The 15,944-nt window shown below is 49.9% G+C and overlaps 1 protein-coding gene across 1 annotated transcript in view; it reads left to right on the top strand.

The window, feature by feature from the left end:
• Nucleotides 1–1,210: 1,210 nt before the first annotated feature.
• Nucleotides 1,211–15,944, top strand: part of kmt2bb (lysine (K)-specific methyltransferase 2Bb) — a 63,856-nt gene continuing 49,122 nt past the window's right edge. The window contains exons 1-8 of the mRNA XM_066717885.1: nt 1,211–1,532; nt 8,228–8,306; nt 10,207–13,965; nt 14,268–14,491; nt 14,689–14,808; nt 15,058–15,217; nt 15,401–15,620; nt 15,747–15,811. Coding sequence (XP_066573982.1) covers nt 1,227–1,532; nt 8,228–8,306; nt 10,207–13,965; nt 14,268–14,491; nt 14,689–14,808; nt 15,058–15,217; nt 15,401–15,620; nt 15,747–15,811 — 4,933 coding nt within the window. The 5' untranslated portion in view covers nt 1,211–1,226. The remainder of the gene's footprint in view (nt 1,533–8,227; nt 8,307–10,206; nt 13,966–14,267; nt 14,492–14,688; nt 14,809–15,057; nt 15,218–15,400; nt 15,621–15,746; nt 15,812–15,944) is intronic.

Here is a 15,944-nt window from a genome sequence, read left to right as displayed (position 1 = left end):
GTTTTTTTTTTACCTTTTTATGAAAGCGGATTAATGTCTTATTCTGATTCGAGGCGCTATAGCGGTCCAAACTTCTAACGCAGTCCCTATGCGCGACATTGTACTGTCTTGCAATGCAGGAAAACTAGAATGTTTAGTTTTATAAATTAACTACCAGCACCTGCAATTCCTCATGCACTTTCTAATTGGCACACATATGCACCCTTCTTCTGTACTGCTGGTAATGACGTCAGCTCCGAACCCCCTACATGGCAATGACGTCACTGCTGTGCGTGTTCTGTACGATAATGTAGCGGACTTTATGACGTTGTGTGCTGTGTGTGCACATTGCATTGATCTGCAGTTGCTGTAGCATTCAGTGCTTTTGTTAAAATAAAACAGTATTATGTGTGTGACACCTGTAAGTCGTCTGTATGCTATCCTGTAAGAGTGTGTATGTTAATGAATAGACAGACAAACATCCAAACCGTTAAACCCACAGTATCTAAAACAACAGTGATACTTGTCAATTGCCTGTCACTCCGGAGGCTTTGGCTGGGGACTTCGAGAGGTTTGGTCAGAAGCATATTCGCTTTAAAAAGTACCAAAGTCGTGTTTGGGAATTTAAAAAAGTACAAATTACTAATAATCATTCATCATAAAGAAAACAAAGTAACACGCAAAAAAGCTGTCTTACTTGTGTATATCTGATTATTATAATTATTCGTATTATGCAGTACCGCATCTATTTTCAGAACTAAGTTTTAAAGTGACACAAAGCATCAAGATCCCTCATAGTTTTCGCCCCCCGCACCCCAAACAGCTGTGCGCAGGCGCGTCCTCTGGGATTTGTAGTTTTCGAGCGCTGCACTCGCCCAGAAGAAAGCCATTTTCCAAGAGTCTGCTCGCAGCGGATGCACCGGGGCTGCTGGGTAATGCAGTCCACTTTCCGGATACCGCAGTTGAAGTTTTTACGTTGCAACAGACTGCTGTAGGGTATACAACCCCAGAGAATTGAAGACACCGATTCGGCTACAGCGCTGTAACCCTGCCCCTTTAGTTTGTTTGTTGTTTCCATTGTGTTTAGTCCTTGTTGCAGCGTGTGTGAATGCTCCAGTCCCGGAGGCTGACATTTCGCGCTGCCCGGCAGGAGGACTCGTTTTCCCAGCCTGCCCCCGGCCCCCGCCCTCTCTCGCGCCTTCTCCTCTTGTCTCCCATCAGTTCTCGCTGTTGTTGTTTGAAGTTTAATGATGGCGGCGGCTGGTTGCGGACCAGCAACCGCGGCTGCTGGTGGAGGCCCAAGCGGTACGGCAGTGGCCCGGGGCCGCTTCCCGGGCCGGCCTTGGGGGGCCCGGAGCCGGTTGCGGTCGGAGAAGCGTTCGCAGCTCGGCCGGCGAGTGGCCGAAGCCGGGGAGACGGTGGCTGGCGCCGCTAGGCCCAGCAGCCTCGGACCTGCGCCTTTCGAAGATCCGTCTCTCGTCCTCCTCCTCGGGCTGGCGGCGAACCACAGCCGCCTAGGACAGGCCGGCTACAGCTCAAGCGGGAGCGAGGAGGTGAGACCCGACCGTAATTTCCTTCCGTGTGCACGCCGGGACGCTGTTTATTATACATGCTTTATTTTGGGTGTTTGTGTGTTTTTATTTCATTATATATATATTTTGCACGGGCGTTTATTGGTGCAGATTGCCTGTATATGTAGATATTTGACTACAGCTGTTGGGGACGAAAAAAACAACCTAGTGGGAGGATGTTTCTGCCATAAACAAAGGAGGTGTATGGTACTGATTACACACATACAGTCAGTGTAGTTTTACTGCGGTGAAGTTGACCTGCTCATGAAAAGGTTCGAACAATTGCCAATCGGTTGAGATCGGCTGCTGGGGGGGTGGGGGGTAGGCTGTTCTGTTGGAGGGAGAGACTGTGTGTGTTGAGGGGGAGGGTGTGTGTAATGCACAGAATCCATCCCGACCGCAACGTTGTGCACCGACATTAGTTACAGACACGCACCGTGCGCCGATTGCCCTGCAGATCTCCCTCGGGCGAGTGGGAAAAGCCCGGGGTGTGTGCGCAGGCGGGCGTGTTTGTATGGGACGGAGGAGCAGAATTGGAGGCGGGGGGATAGGCGGTAATGGAGGGAAAAAAGGCAGCGTCGCTCCGGGACGGTCTCGGAGTGTACTAGCGCGCAGGAGTGAAGTTAGGTGATCCGCATTGTAGATCTAGATAAGACACCTTTATATTGTATTGGCGGGATGGGACATCCCAGAGAGCCGGCTTTGCCAGTGCTTGCCAGTGTTACTGTTCTTGCAATGAACCCTTCCCCCCCCCAAAAGAAAACCAAAACAAAACGCTTTCGAACACTATTGTGTGAAATTCCAATCCACGCACTGCTTCGATTTGAGCATTCAGTTGCAAATGAACCCGCTACAGTAGTTTTGCAAGAAAATAAGGTGATAAAGCTTTTAAAACTTTATTCAGATATGCATACTGTACACGATGGGTTGTTGTTTGTTTCGGTTTTTCCTGTGAGTAATCCACTACAGCTCCCAGTCTGGTGGTTTCCCTGTCTCGCTTGGTGAGGTTTTAATGCCGACCTTTTTCTCATCTTTAACCCTGTTTTTATTTACCCGAGTATTCACACACCTGGGTGGCAATCCATGGCTGTGATCGGTAGGAACTGGTCTCATGAAGTCCTCATGGTTTGCTCCTGCATCTGGTCTTCAGTGCAATGTGTTTCTCCATGGTGTAATAAACTGGACTTAATGCACTACACCAGATGCATTACTTAGGTGTTTGTCAGAGTCTGAAAATAATGTAACTTATATCCACAACTTCTGACCTGAGAGATTTTTTAATATTCATATTGCTAATCCCTTATTGTCAGGGAAAATGTATACAACTGTCACTACTCTTACAATTGAATGTTGCGTATCCTGTTGTATCACACACATTAGCTGACACTGCTAGTCAGAAAATAAATCTCTCTGCGTTGGTGTGGCGGAGAGGGTGCAAAGAGGAGGCCGCACAAGGTTTGTGGTGCAGAAAGGTGCTCACCCAGTCTTGAACCCCTCTCACACTGGTGCACCACTCTGGGTTCTGACCCACTTTTTTTTTTAAGCATGCCCAGGAGTTTTGTTAGTGTGGAAGCAAGAGCACATAGTGGGTAGGAAGCAGGTGGAGCTGGGTCAACTTCGCTCAGAAGGTAGGCTAGTCAGCCCTGTCCCGGGCAAAGTGAGTCGAGAGGCCCTGTGGTGTTCCTGCAGCACCCGGAGCTCTGACCCACTTTACTGGTGTAGTGTGAGCATGTTTAGTGTGCATGTGCACTGTCAGAACCTGGTCTGGGGAAACCCGGGGTGGGGGATGGCTTTGCTTACCTGTGTAGATTGGGGACTTCAAGTTTCTCCCTCTCTTCCCAATCGCGTCTGACACAAACACTGTACATTTTTTTATCTTCGACAAAAAAGCACAAACTTACACGTCAATGCTGCAAACTGTAGAATAAAAGTACTTGAATTGAATTGAAATTTTATTGAAAACCAATTGGATACTGTTTTCACTGCCAGCCCCTGCTCTGCCCACGTGGAAACCCTGCAGTTGAACCCTGGTCCCGTGGCTCCCCTGGCTGCCCTGCTGGGTACTCCACTGAAACGCTAATAGAGCCGTTGGTCGGTCCGCTCTTAATGCCCTTTCAGTAGCAAAAACCGGTGCAGACACACAGACAGATAACATGCATGGCCTTTGCTGTACACTCAATTTGGATACAGGCAAACACTCTGTGTGAAATCCCTGTCACTGTGTCCACAGCAGAACGAAGGATCCAGAGTGACATTTTTCCAGTCCTGTCTGTCCTGAACACATTTAAATACAGGAGGTTCAAACTGTGTTCCTGGGAAGGGAGAGGGCGGTCGATGATTGCAGTGTGTTAGTCTGTGTATATATATATATATATATATATATATATATATATAATTTTAAATTGGAATCAGTTTCTTTCAGAATTTGTATTGAAGAAAAAACTGATACAATTAGGGCAGGACAGGGTGTTCTCAATCTCTGTGTTTTTTAATTGTTCTTCCACCACATGGATATTCACTTCCCAATATCCTGCATGCTTTAATTCCTTATTTGCCAAATCTGCTTTGGGGGTAGGAAATTATCCAGTGCTCTCTGGGCATGTTTTGACCGAAAGGGAGCCTAGCATGGAGCATTTAGCACAGACACCATGCTGAATCACATGAAACTAAAGCATCGTTTGCATACAGTGTCTGCGCTACATCAGTCGAGAGCTGTCTCCCTAGTTTTGAAGAGAAGATTGTTTAATTAAACTTTTTTTCTTGAGACAAGTACAGTTTGTTTCAGTTTGTAGTATTAATACTGAAAACAGTTATTTCCGTTAGATGTGAGAAACGTGATGCTTGTTAATTCAAATACTTGGTTTTACTGGGGACCTTACTGTGCTTGTTTCTAGATGATACATTGGAGGTTAATGTTTAAGATTTAAGCAATATTTAAAATTGATGGCACATCCGTCAATGGCCACTTCACACTTCTGTTGAAGTCTTCATATTCATGTCTTCATCAAAATGTATAAAAGCTTTAAATATAAGTGTGTGTTTGACGGCGGGGCAACAGAGTTTATACATTTAAACAGTTTTATTTTTAAGGTCTAAATCGGGGCTCTTCATCTATTTGTTCAGGCGGACAGATTGTAAGAAATTTAAGTCGGTTGGCCAGAAACATTTTATTTTATTTTACATTATACTATATGACGTAATGCTATTATAGTTACACAACTTCACTGTAAGACTAGTAATTTAACAGAACACTTTAACATAACCATTGTTTCATCAAAAGACACCGCACACAAGTATCAATTACTATTATTTTAGTAGTTTTACATACTTGTATTGCTTGTATGGCATAATGACCACCTTATGTTAAAGATAGTATTTTTAAATTAATGTAATTTTAAAACTAACAAATACAAAACAATACTGTGCATACATTACATTGATTATCTGATGCTGGTGTGAGTGTATTATAATACGAAAAATTGCTAGTTTTATATTTCAGAGGAAATTAATGAAAAGTACAGTAAAAAATAATATACTCACAGCTCTTGAGATGTGACTGTCCTCCTTTCTTTTTGCAACTCGGTTTAATGGGAAAATTTGCATTTAATTCCCTAGGCCACATGTATGTGAATACATTGAGCAGGCTCGATGTGACCACAAGTCTCTTTCTGTAAGATATCTACAGTCACTGCCCCTACCTGACAGGATAGGAGCTGCCACTGTCATCACGCTGTTTTTTTATGTATTTATTTTTTGGCAGTGTATAAAATTATTAGTGTATAAAATTGACGGTGCTCTAAATGTTTACTAAATATGCAAAGTCTAACTGCCTTACTTCCCCACACTAACCTAGCACTAAAACGCTGCCAGTAGACCAGTGATACGCAGTCAGCCGATGGTAAGAGTGAGTGTTAGCTTGTGACAAAGATGCAGCCTAGCTCTGTTCAGCAAGGTGAGCCCTTCTTGTCACTGTCTCTACCTGCCCCCTCCCCTCACACTCGCCTGTCCTTAATCTGCTCCACCACTGCTCACCCATACCCTACCAAGGCAGGTCTGTAGAGCGTCTGGAGAACCCCAGACCTATGTCTGGGCCCAAGCTTCTGCCCGTTGGGATTTTGTTTCCCCTCTCTGCACCCCTCTGTACGCCCTGGCCTCCCTCAGTGAGCACTTGTGCTGCGTTGGGCTGTAACTGTCACCGAACCAGTACTTACCAGTTTACATTTTGGGCGGGTGGCTTCCTGAGTTTCTTTACATGGTCCCTATTCCCTCGCCAATCACAGCCTTCGATCTGCCCTCATTGATTGAACCGTGAGGATCTGTTGGTGCGCCAGGCCGCACTTGTAACAGATTTTGTTTTGCAAGGTGGGGTGCCAGCTAAGACACGGTTCTGCCGGTGCTGTATGCCAGTTGTCACTGCGATGTGGATGCGATCTGACTCCTGAAGCCCATTACATATTCCTGAAGATCCTCACATTACTGAACTTTAAAAGCCAAAACCCTTCAACACGCAGAGACCTGGCATATGTTCCCGGACAGATATTACACGCATGCATACACAAATATGAAAAATCCTTCCCAATGCACATGCAGGAATGTCACATTACGGATGTCAATTTACTCGCATCACGCACGGGAGCATTTTCGATTCATTGTACTTCTGTCAAACCCCCCCATGCCTGCCACACTATTTCCTTTGCTTCTGCGACAGCGGCTGTCGTTTTAGCATTTTAAATGGACAAAACCTCATGAACACTGTCCTAGTAATTAAGCCATCGGAACTAGTTCAGCACCACAGTCAGTCGTGCATTGTGGTGCTTTTAACCTCCTAGCCACCAGCGATTCGTAGTGCTGGACTGCACGGTGTCGATGGGTGCCAGAGTTGCCAATGCATTAGGAGTATCTTTGGAGTTGGAAAGGATTCTGTGGCTGTGTGGCAAGTTGGATGGCAGGGCAGCTCAATAGAATGTTACCTTAATTTTGATTAGTTTGTATGCAATTAAAAGGTGATTAGTGGTGTTGGGAAAGGTGGTGTGGCTTGTGGAGGTGGGGATGAGGTGTGTGAACTATAGTTTGACTTCTGACCTTGGCTTGACCCTTTTTTGTTTGATTATGACTGACTGTCCTCATGTGCATGAACTGCAGTTTGATCTCTATGTAACATTTGGCCCTTTTGCCCTTTGACCCTTTGGTTTATATATTTAGTTAGGATTATCTGAGCACTCTTGTCAGCTCTCTAGGCACAAGTTTGTTAAAATCCTTTGACGCAGAGAAAGGGGAACTGTGATCAACAGGGAACTAAACAAACCCTGAGATTTGGCCCTTTAAACACATCCTGCAACTTCCTCGTTTATTTTTGGGGGCAAAACACATTTTCACTCGCCCCAGAGTGTATCCCCTGACACTTGCACACTGTTCTTGACACTTTCACACATTCTCCTACAACACAAAACCAGACTTTAATGTTTCTGCACGGTCCACTCAGAGGGTTAAGGATCTGCAGCAGTATAAAAATGCAAGAAAACGCACCAAAACCCCCCCAGTAAAACCAAGAGAAAATCTGTCATAATCATGAAGCATTTTGGTTCAGCCTTAAATATTTAATTTGCCTTTTATTTATTAGTATAAAAAAAGAGAAGTACATGGATTTTCCTTCTGCTGCAGGAGGGAGATGATTTTCAGATTAGTCGTTCTGAAATTACGTGCTGTGTATTGCTTACCATTGCCCCCATATGCAGTTTAACAGTCTGTGTGGCGCGAATCAGTGCGTTGCTTTAACCAAATAAACAATACACAATCATACCCAGTAAGGTTTCTTACTGCTTTGCTCTTGCTGCGACTAATGTGCAAAGAAGCCCTGACCCAAGAATGGTTCTTTCTGGTTTTAATTGCATTTCATTTTAATTGAATTTAGTTTGCTTGAGGGAGAAATTGTGTGATTACTACTCTGGTGGTAGTTATGGCTGCAAGAGCCAGACCCATTACGTCTAATGAAGCATCTGGTCATCTTGTTCCTCCTCTGTGGTGTTTTTGTCTTTTTGGTGTAGCTAACTAGCAATACTCCAATTGATTTACTACCTTCTTTTACCAGTGCCTTCTGTATCCATAATTTTTTCACCTCACTCTCTGGCTGAGTCACCTTATAAGCAGGGAAGAAATATGTAACCAGGATGCCATGGAGTCGCCAAACACGTGATGGAAATGGTTTGGTCGGCACTTCTTTTAAAGGTGCTGATTTGAGCTCGTTGACGAGGCTGGATTTGTTGTGCACACCTGTGATCAGGACTGTGCCTGTGAAGCGCTGTGTTCATTCCTGTGCTTTTAACTGCCTTCGGAGTGCCCAGGTGTGTCTGTTGTGTAGCAGGCTCTTGTTTCAGTGACTTCTATTGGGGACATATGTGTACAGTTTACTTTTTGCTAGTTTTTATTCTATTCACACCTTGTGAATTATCTTTTAGAAGTTTGTATTTTCTGATATCTGTTATTGACCCTAGGAATGGGGACCTGCTAATTAATACTGACAGTTGTAACAATACTAACAATAATTGTGCTCACAATAATACTAACAACATTGTTATAATGGTGATAGTGGTAAAAAAAGGTGATGATATTAGTAAGTGCAGTGTGCTAGGCCAGGTGTGTTTGTGTGTGAGTTGACAATACGTGTGTCTGTCCTGCAGGGAGATGACTTCCTTGGATTCGAACCAGCTGGCGAGGGCCCCAGGAGCCCACTGCGCTCCAGACGCAGATCCAATCAGAGTAAGTGTCCCCCAGCTTGTCCTCTTTAGGGAATCCAATCCTGGGATCTCGTACAATTTTCTAGTCCCGAAAACCGACACTGAAAATGTGAAATACCCGGGACTGTGGGTAATGAAAAATTTGACGCTGCAGTAATTCTTGTACATCTTAGCCGCATGTACACAACATACGCAGTGGTCTAAAAGACGCCTGTAGCTGCCTTCATTCTTTTTTCTGAATTGCTGTATTAAGAAACGGATAATAAACAAAACCTAAAAACCATAGGCCTATCGTATGTTGTTTAATTGCTCACTGTATGTTTTAGTTTAGTAGTCTTGTGGTTGTTTTGTGCGCAAATGTGCATTTGTCTAAATGCCTCAACTTTTCTCGATTGTTACATAAAATCATGCCTTATTCTAGTATGTAATGGCTTTTTATATATATATATATATATATATATATATATATGTGTGTGTGTAGTGTATAGCCTACATTATAATTTGTCTAATAATGCGTTCGTCTCATCTAATAGACTCTAGGCTACTTAGTAGTACAACAATCTGTTTAGCATTCAACGTGATCCATGACGTGATGCCTAAATTAAAACGTTAACGTATTTAAGAAAACAATAGGCTATTGTTTTTTTTTTTTTTTTCGTTGATTCTATTGGTTGCATTATAATTATTACTACATTTGAAAATGACCCAGCTAATACACAACATTGCAGCAATGTAATAATGTGTGTTAGCTGGGAAACTTTTTAATTCCTGGATCCCGGGATTTTATAAACAACAATTCTGAAATCCCAGGATTGAAAAAAGTGCCCGGTATTGGATTCCCTTGTCCTCTTCCTGTCCTCTCTGCGTGTCTCTGAACTATGTCCCAGTGTTATCATGTTCAGTGTTTTGGGTATTTCTCTGCATTTCTTTGTGTATAGCTGTGTTACTGAAATGGCAGTGCTGCGCACAGTGTGCTCCCCCACTCCCTGTTCTGCAATATCTGGCCCAATATAGTGGGGTTGCAGGAAGTTGCATCATTGATGTGTCTCTGTGCAGAGGAGTGCTAGCCCAGACGCAGCCCTCTCCACCGCCAGCACTGTGCCTGCCGCCCTCCCCACCCATCAGCCGGAACTGTTACCAGGCCGTCTCTTCAGTACACTGTATTCTGGAACTGGATGGCCAACACTCTGTTGTAATGGTTACTAATAGTCTGCCATTCACACGGTCAGTGTCACACTGAATACTATAGCACGGGACCGACACAACATTCACATTTTTCTCATCTGTTTTTCTTCTCCCTTTTTCCTCTTTTTTGTCATTCTTCCTCTCCACCTCTCTGTTTTCTGTAGTTAATGCTCTGTTGATGTCTGTGGGGCCCTGTGGAGTGTGTGCTGCTGTCTTAGCACCTCTCGAGAGCAGCGCTACAGTCTAATTTTAGAGACTGAGGGGATAGAGATGGAGAGATAGAGGGCCTATATGGATAGAGAAAAGGAGGGGATAGAGAGAGACGGTGCAAACACTTTCATGTCTCAGCTGCTGCTTGTAGATGCATCTTGTCTTGGTTGCCGAGTTGCCCTCAGATGTGGCTTCTCTGTAGCCTGCGCGACTGTAGAGCAGCAAGGCGGTGCACTTTCTTTAACGGAAAATACGTGATCCTGCTCGTGGGTGTATCCTCTCCAGTTTGAAATTTAGCTCCACTTCTAATCTCGCCTCCCCCCCTCCCTGTTGGAGGTTCCCACCCCCCTTTGACTGGAATCGGTGGTAATAATGTACAGTGTGAAACACTTACCCTTACTCTTATGCTTACTGCTGACTCGTAATCTTCCAGACTGCCTTGAATAAATTGAGTTATTTGTCACATAGTAATATTTCTTCACCCTCTCCCTCCCTCTTTCCCTCTCTCTCTCTTTCACCCCCCCCAGGCAAAACACCCAAAAAGACGATAATATCCAAACAGATGCGTGAGAAGCCACCCCCAGCCCCAGACCCTGCTGCCACGGCTGCTCCCTCCCTGGCGAAAGCAGGGGGGCCGCGCAGGGGGCCCCGCACACCACAGGGCCCGAGGAATACGCTAAACAAGAAGAGAGGTCCGGGTGCAAAGGGCAAGGTATCCAAATTGCCCGGGAAGGGGGCTGCCAGCATGGGCCCGGGGCGCAAAGCAAAAACTGCAACGGCAGAGGGGTCTGTATCCTCCACTGCTGCAACCACCTCCAGCAGGGGGGGCCCAGGCAGACTGGGCTCCAGACCCCGCCTCACCATCAAGCTGGTTGCTAAGACGACCGGCAGGAAGGAGAAGAAGAAACCGGAGCCGGCCCCAAAGAAGACCAAGACGCTGAAGGTCGCGGGGTTTAAGTTTCTGTCCAAAGCCAAGAAGCTGTCCAACGTCCACGTCAGGTTAAAGAATGCCCCGCCGGCGTCCCCGCCCCCAGAGAAGGACAAGAAGGGCAGGCCAGGGGGGGCACGAGGGAAAGCCTCCAAGGTGGGCCGGCCGGCGGTTGCACGAAGAAAGAGGGCAGAGAGCGCAGGTGACCAGGCCCAGGGGTGCAGGAAGAGAGCCGAGAGTGTGGGTGGTCATGGAGGGGGGGCGGGACCCCGGGGAGGCGGCAGGAGGCCGTCCCCGGGATTAGGGGAGCACCGACAACGGAAAAGGGGGAAGCCAGAAGCAGGAGTGGAGGAGGCGGAGGCGGGGGCGGTGGCAGCAGAGTCTGAGTCAGAAGGTGTGAAGTCGGGAGACAAAGTGCGAGGCAGGAAGGGCCTAGGCAAGGGCAAGAGGAGGCGGAAAGGGAAGTTGCACTGGAAACAGCTCAAGCAAGCCGCCGCCCTCTCTGAGCCCGAGCCACCTGCCCCCTCTCAGCCCCCCCCCCTTGGGACAGGGCCCTGCGAGGCGGGGGAGGGTGGTGGGCCAGAGCTGGGGATCCCTGGTCTGAAGCTGAAGAGGGTGAGGAATCCCAAAGCACTGCTGGCAGCCTCCGCCCGCTCCCGGCCGAGCCAGACCTCGCATCGCCGCCGGCAGAGCCGCTTCGTCTGGACTCTGACGCTCGTCAAGGGCAAGGGGAGGGCCACGAAAGTGCCTGACCCTGCGGAGGCAGCAGCAGCAGCAGCAGGGGTTGCAACAGGGGGGCAAGAGGAGGCTGCTGGGCCGACTGAGCAGCAGGAGCAGGCGGAGCAGGAGGCGGAGCAGGAGATAGAAGGGGTGGAGGCAGAGACAGAAATCAAAGCAGGATCCACAGAAGAGTGGGAGATTATGAGCCCAGATGCCCAGCCGCCTCTTGGCACCGCTGCTCTCAGCACCCCCTCTGCCAAGCCAGGCCGGAGACGCCGCAAGGCGACCAGGTGGAGAGGAAAGGCCCAGGCTCATGCAAAGGTGGAAGTCAGTAGGCCGCCGCAGCAGCAGGAGGAGGAAGCTGCGATCTTGGGCGTGCACAGAGAAGGGGGAGGAAACTGGGAGCAGGAACCCCCCCCCATCCCCCCGCCTCTCCTCCAGGTGCTCTCGTCCCCAGAGAGAAGTGGTGCCATGCAGCCCTCGCTCCTTATTCGCAGGATCCGGCCAGAGTTCAGCACCTCGGACACAGACACTGGGGGGATGGGTGATGCAGTGCTCTCTGGGGAGGCAGAGCCCCTTTTAGAAATGCCGCCCCTGCCACAGCTGAGCCGACGCAAAACCAAGCCTTCCTCCCCCTTCACCTCCACACGCAAGAAGCGCAGCCACCGGCCCTGGTCCACCCCCAAGCGCAAGGGTAAGATAACAAAAAAACTGGGCGAGAATGACCCATTGATCCCAGTGCAAACCCTGACCCCTACCACGGAGGACCCCCTTCCAGCTCTCTCCAACACACAACAGGGGGAGACGCCCGGGATCCCCCCCAAACCCCAACGCAAACACCATCGGCGACTGGACAAGGTGCGCTCTCCTGGCCGAGGCAGGAAAAAGAGGGGGAGTTGGGGGGTCCCTGAGCCCGGGGAGGTGGTGGTCAATGCGCCACAATTAGAAACAGAATCAGAACCAGTGGACCAGCCAGTGGACCACCACGTCGATGGCCCGGAGCTGCAGGCGCTTGACCTGGAGCTAGAGGAGAAGGAGCAGGCAGGTGTTCTGGTTCTGGAGCCGCCTGGCCAGCAGTCTGTGCCTGAGCCAGCCGTCCATGAGACCCCCCTTCCTCTTCCTCCGCCTCTTCCTCTCAAACCAGGTGGCCCTAGAGCCAGGCGGCGGCCGGGCAAAGTTCGCCGCAGGTTCAAAACTAAAGTCTCGCCTGCTTCTGTTAAAGAAGAGACTGGAGGCGATGGAGAAGCAGGTGGAGGACAAGAAGAGAAGGAACAGCCAGTTGCCACCTCAACCCCCACCAAGCCCAAGCTGGTGGGCATCTTGAAGGCAAAGTACAGGCGCAAGCAGGCTGGTTCGGGGGCCCTGCAGTTCCTTGGCGTCAAGCGGCCCAGAGGGCGACCCCCAGGGCTGTTTAAGGAGACCCAGAGAGACCTCACCCAGCAGCTGTTGTGCGACGAAGGAAGCGGGGAGTCGAGTGATGTGCCCCATTCGGCCTCCAGGGACCTGCAAAGGGGCAAGTCCCGCTTCCTTAAGAACATCCGCCACTTCATCATGCCCGTAGTGACAGCCCGCTCCTCCCGGGTCATCAAAACACCCAAGCGCTTCATGGATGATGCCGGCATGTCTGTGCTGCCGCGGCGGAGCTCCCCTAAGAAGGCCCAGCACCTGACGGCCGGGGGTGGACAGCTGCGGGGCCTCTCTCGAGGCAAGCAGCAGCAGCGGCAGCAGCAGCGGGGGGAGGAGGAGGAGGAGGAGGAGGAGGAGGAGGAGGAGGAGGAGGAGAAGGGGATGTCAGGGAAAGGAGCAGCTTCCTTCTTGCTGTCTGACTACCTGCTCTCTCCCTTCGGGGGCGACGACGGGGACGACTGGCACAAGTTGACGGAGTCTGTCTGTGAGTTTGGAGAGGGAGCTGCAACGGGAGGCGGGAAAGGAGCAGTAGCCTCAGCCCAGGATCTGGACTGTGAACCCAGGCCTGGTTCCGACCTCCTTGCCCCTGACTGCCTCCCTGAGAAGAGACGCTCTGTGCTGAGGGAGCCCACTTTCCACTGGAGCGTGCTTGGCAGCGCCGGTGGTGAGGCCTACACCCTGGCCAGGCCTCGAGAGATGAGCCCCAATCTCCTGACCCCCACTGACTGGATCCCGGGTGGTGGGGGGGGTGTTGACCCTGACTCTCCCCTTAGCCATGCACCCCAGCCGAGTCACGGCTCCGCCCACCTCCAAACCTATGAGTCCCTGAAGAAGAAAAAGAAAAAGAAGAAAAAGAAGAGATTGACCATGAAGAAGGGGGAGGCGGATGTGGGGTTTGGGGGGCCGAGACTGGATGACTTTGCCCCCTCGAAACTGGAGGAAACGACCACTGACCCACAGGAGACTGTCCCCGTGCAAACCCCCGCCCCGCTGCTCCTGCCTGGCCCTGCCCAGGAGGTATCGCTTGGGGACATGGCGGACCTGGAGGCCCAGGAGAGGGCTAAGCTGAAGATCGAGGACCTGGACTCCCCCGGGGTGGTGCGCAAAGTGGCCGTGCATCTACGACTCCCCAGCTCCCATACCCACCTGTCAGAGCTGGGGGAGGAGGAGGAGGACCAGGAGATGAAGGCTGAGGCCAACTGGTCCCCCAAACACACAGAACATGACCAAGGTAAGGCGCTCATCTTCCCTTCCGCAGTTTCCTCTGAAAATTGTGTGCCATGTTAGCTGATACTAAGGCCATATTGGGATTAGATGGACAAGTATCTTCACAGGGAGAAAAGTTTATTTTACATAAATATGAAGATCAACCCCCTTTCTCTCATCTGAAAATCAAACATCTAGTTTCCTCAGTTTGACAAGGTGGTGAACCTTCAATCGAATCCAAGGCCCTGTGTGCCACAGGTTTGAATAAAGCCTTACCCTCCTGGGTGGCCAAAGTAATTTAGTTTCTTCTGTGTCCCTGCTGTGCAGTGGAAGACGGGGAGCTTGGGAAGACGGCTGCGAGGCCGGGGCCCAGAGAGGGTGAGCCTGACCTTGACCAGAGCACGGAGAGCGACCGTGTAGTGGTGGAGGAGAGGGGCACTGCTCACCGCATCCGGCTCACCGGCGCCAACAAGAGGATGTTCCACCTGCTGAAGAGAGCCAAGGTGCAGCTCATCAAGATCGACCAGCAGAAGCAGCTCAAATCCAGCCAGGTGAGAGGGAGGAAGGAAAGAAGAAGAAGAAGAAGGGGGGGGGGGTATGGCCAGAGGAACAGATCATGAGGGAGAAGGGAGGAGTGAGGGGAGTGGGTCTGTGTACAACTGGAGTGACTAACCATTGAACTGACTCTCTCCCTCCCTCCTTTCCATATTTCTCTCTCTGCCCCCCTCCTCTCTGTGTCTCCTGTCAGTTGCAGCCTGGTGCCAGTGTGGGTTCACGGGACCTGGCTCTGGGAGTGAAGAGGAGGAAGGTGATGAGGAAGAGGAAGGAGCGGCAGGAGGCCCCCCCCAGCAATGAGAATACACCCCAGGTACGCAGAGACGGACACTGGGATGCAAGGACTCCCCCAAACCGCCCCCGCAGTCTGTCCATCTCAATTTAAGTTCATTTAATTAAAAATAACCTTTTTTTATCCTGGTGTTTGCCAAAGCATGTATAATAGGTGATGCATAATAAATAATACATTAAAAATACATAAATTAGATGCAGAAATAATAAAAAAAATAAAAAGCAATGAATAAGATTAAGTTGATTAACTCTCTTTCCCTCCCTCTCTCAGGACACAGTGTCTCGGGCCGGCCCCCGGATCAAGCATGTTTGCCGGGCGGCAGCGGTGGTGTTGGGGCAGCCGCGTGCCATGGTACCTGACGACATTCCACGGCTCAGTGCCCTGCCTCTGCACGAGAGGGCCGCCATCGCCGCCTCACCTGTCACTCAAGGTCAGGACCCCCCCCCCCCACCAGATGCTTCCGCTTCGCCTTCTCCCCCCCCCTCATTGACAGGCTGACTTTCGCTCCCTCTCCTTCCTCTAAATTCTCCCTCTCTTCTTCTTTCCCTCTTCTGCAGGGTGATTAAAGCCTATGTTTACTTTTTTTTTTTTTCTCTCTCTCTCTCTCTCTCAGATGCGGGGTCCCCCTCAGAGCCAGACAGCCCACCCCTGCCAGAGCAGGTGCCCCCCCGACAGCGGCGCGTGGGAGGGTCTGGGCGGCGCGGGGGTGGGCTGCGCTCGCGGCGCTGTGGGAAGTGCAAGGGCTGCCTGCATGAGGAGGACTGTGCGAAGTGCATAAACTGCCTGGACAAGCCCAAATTCGGAGGGCCCAACACCAAGAGGCAGTGCTGTGTGTAAGTGGGCTGTGTCTCTCTCTCTTTCTCTTCCTCTCACTCCCCTATGGCTTCAGTGTGCTTCTACACTGTTTGTTACTCCTTACATGTGACTCAGGTCTGATCGCTCTCTCACTCTCCCCGCAGGTTAAAGAAGTGCGATCAGATCGAACAGAAGAAACTGATGCGTCAGGGTGGAAGGCTTGGCAAAGGTGAGGCAGCTCGCAGTTACATTGCCCACCAGGTGACAGCATTTCACCGGGTTAAACCTTCCCCTCTCCTGAGCATTAGAATGTTCCACACACTTTAACCCTTTAGATTCCCCAAAGTCTACATCCCTCCTGT

Source organism: Amia ocellicauda, chromosome 12, assembly GCF_036373705.1.
Source record: "Amia ocellicauda isolate fAmiCal2 chromosome 12, fAmiCal2.hap1, whole genome shotgun sequence".
Taxonomy (NCBI): Eukaryota; Metazoa; Chordata; class Actinopteri; order Amiiformes; family Amiidae; genus Amia; species Amia ocellicauda.
The sequence above is the reverse complement of the archived record's forward strand: the minus strand, read 5'-3'. Positions and strand labels throughout refer to the sequence as shown.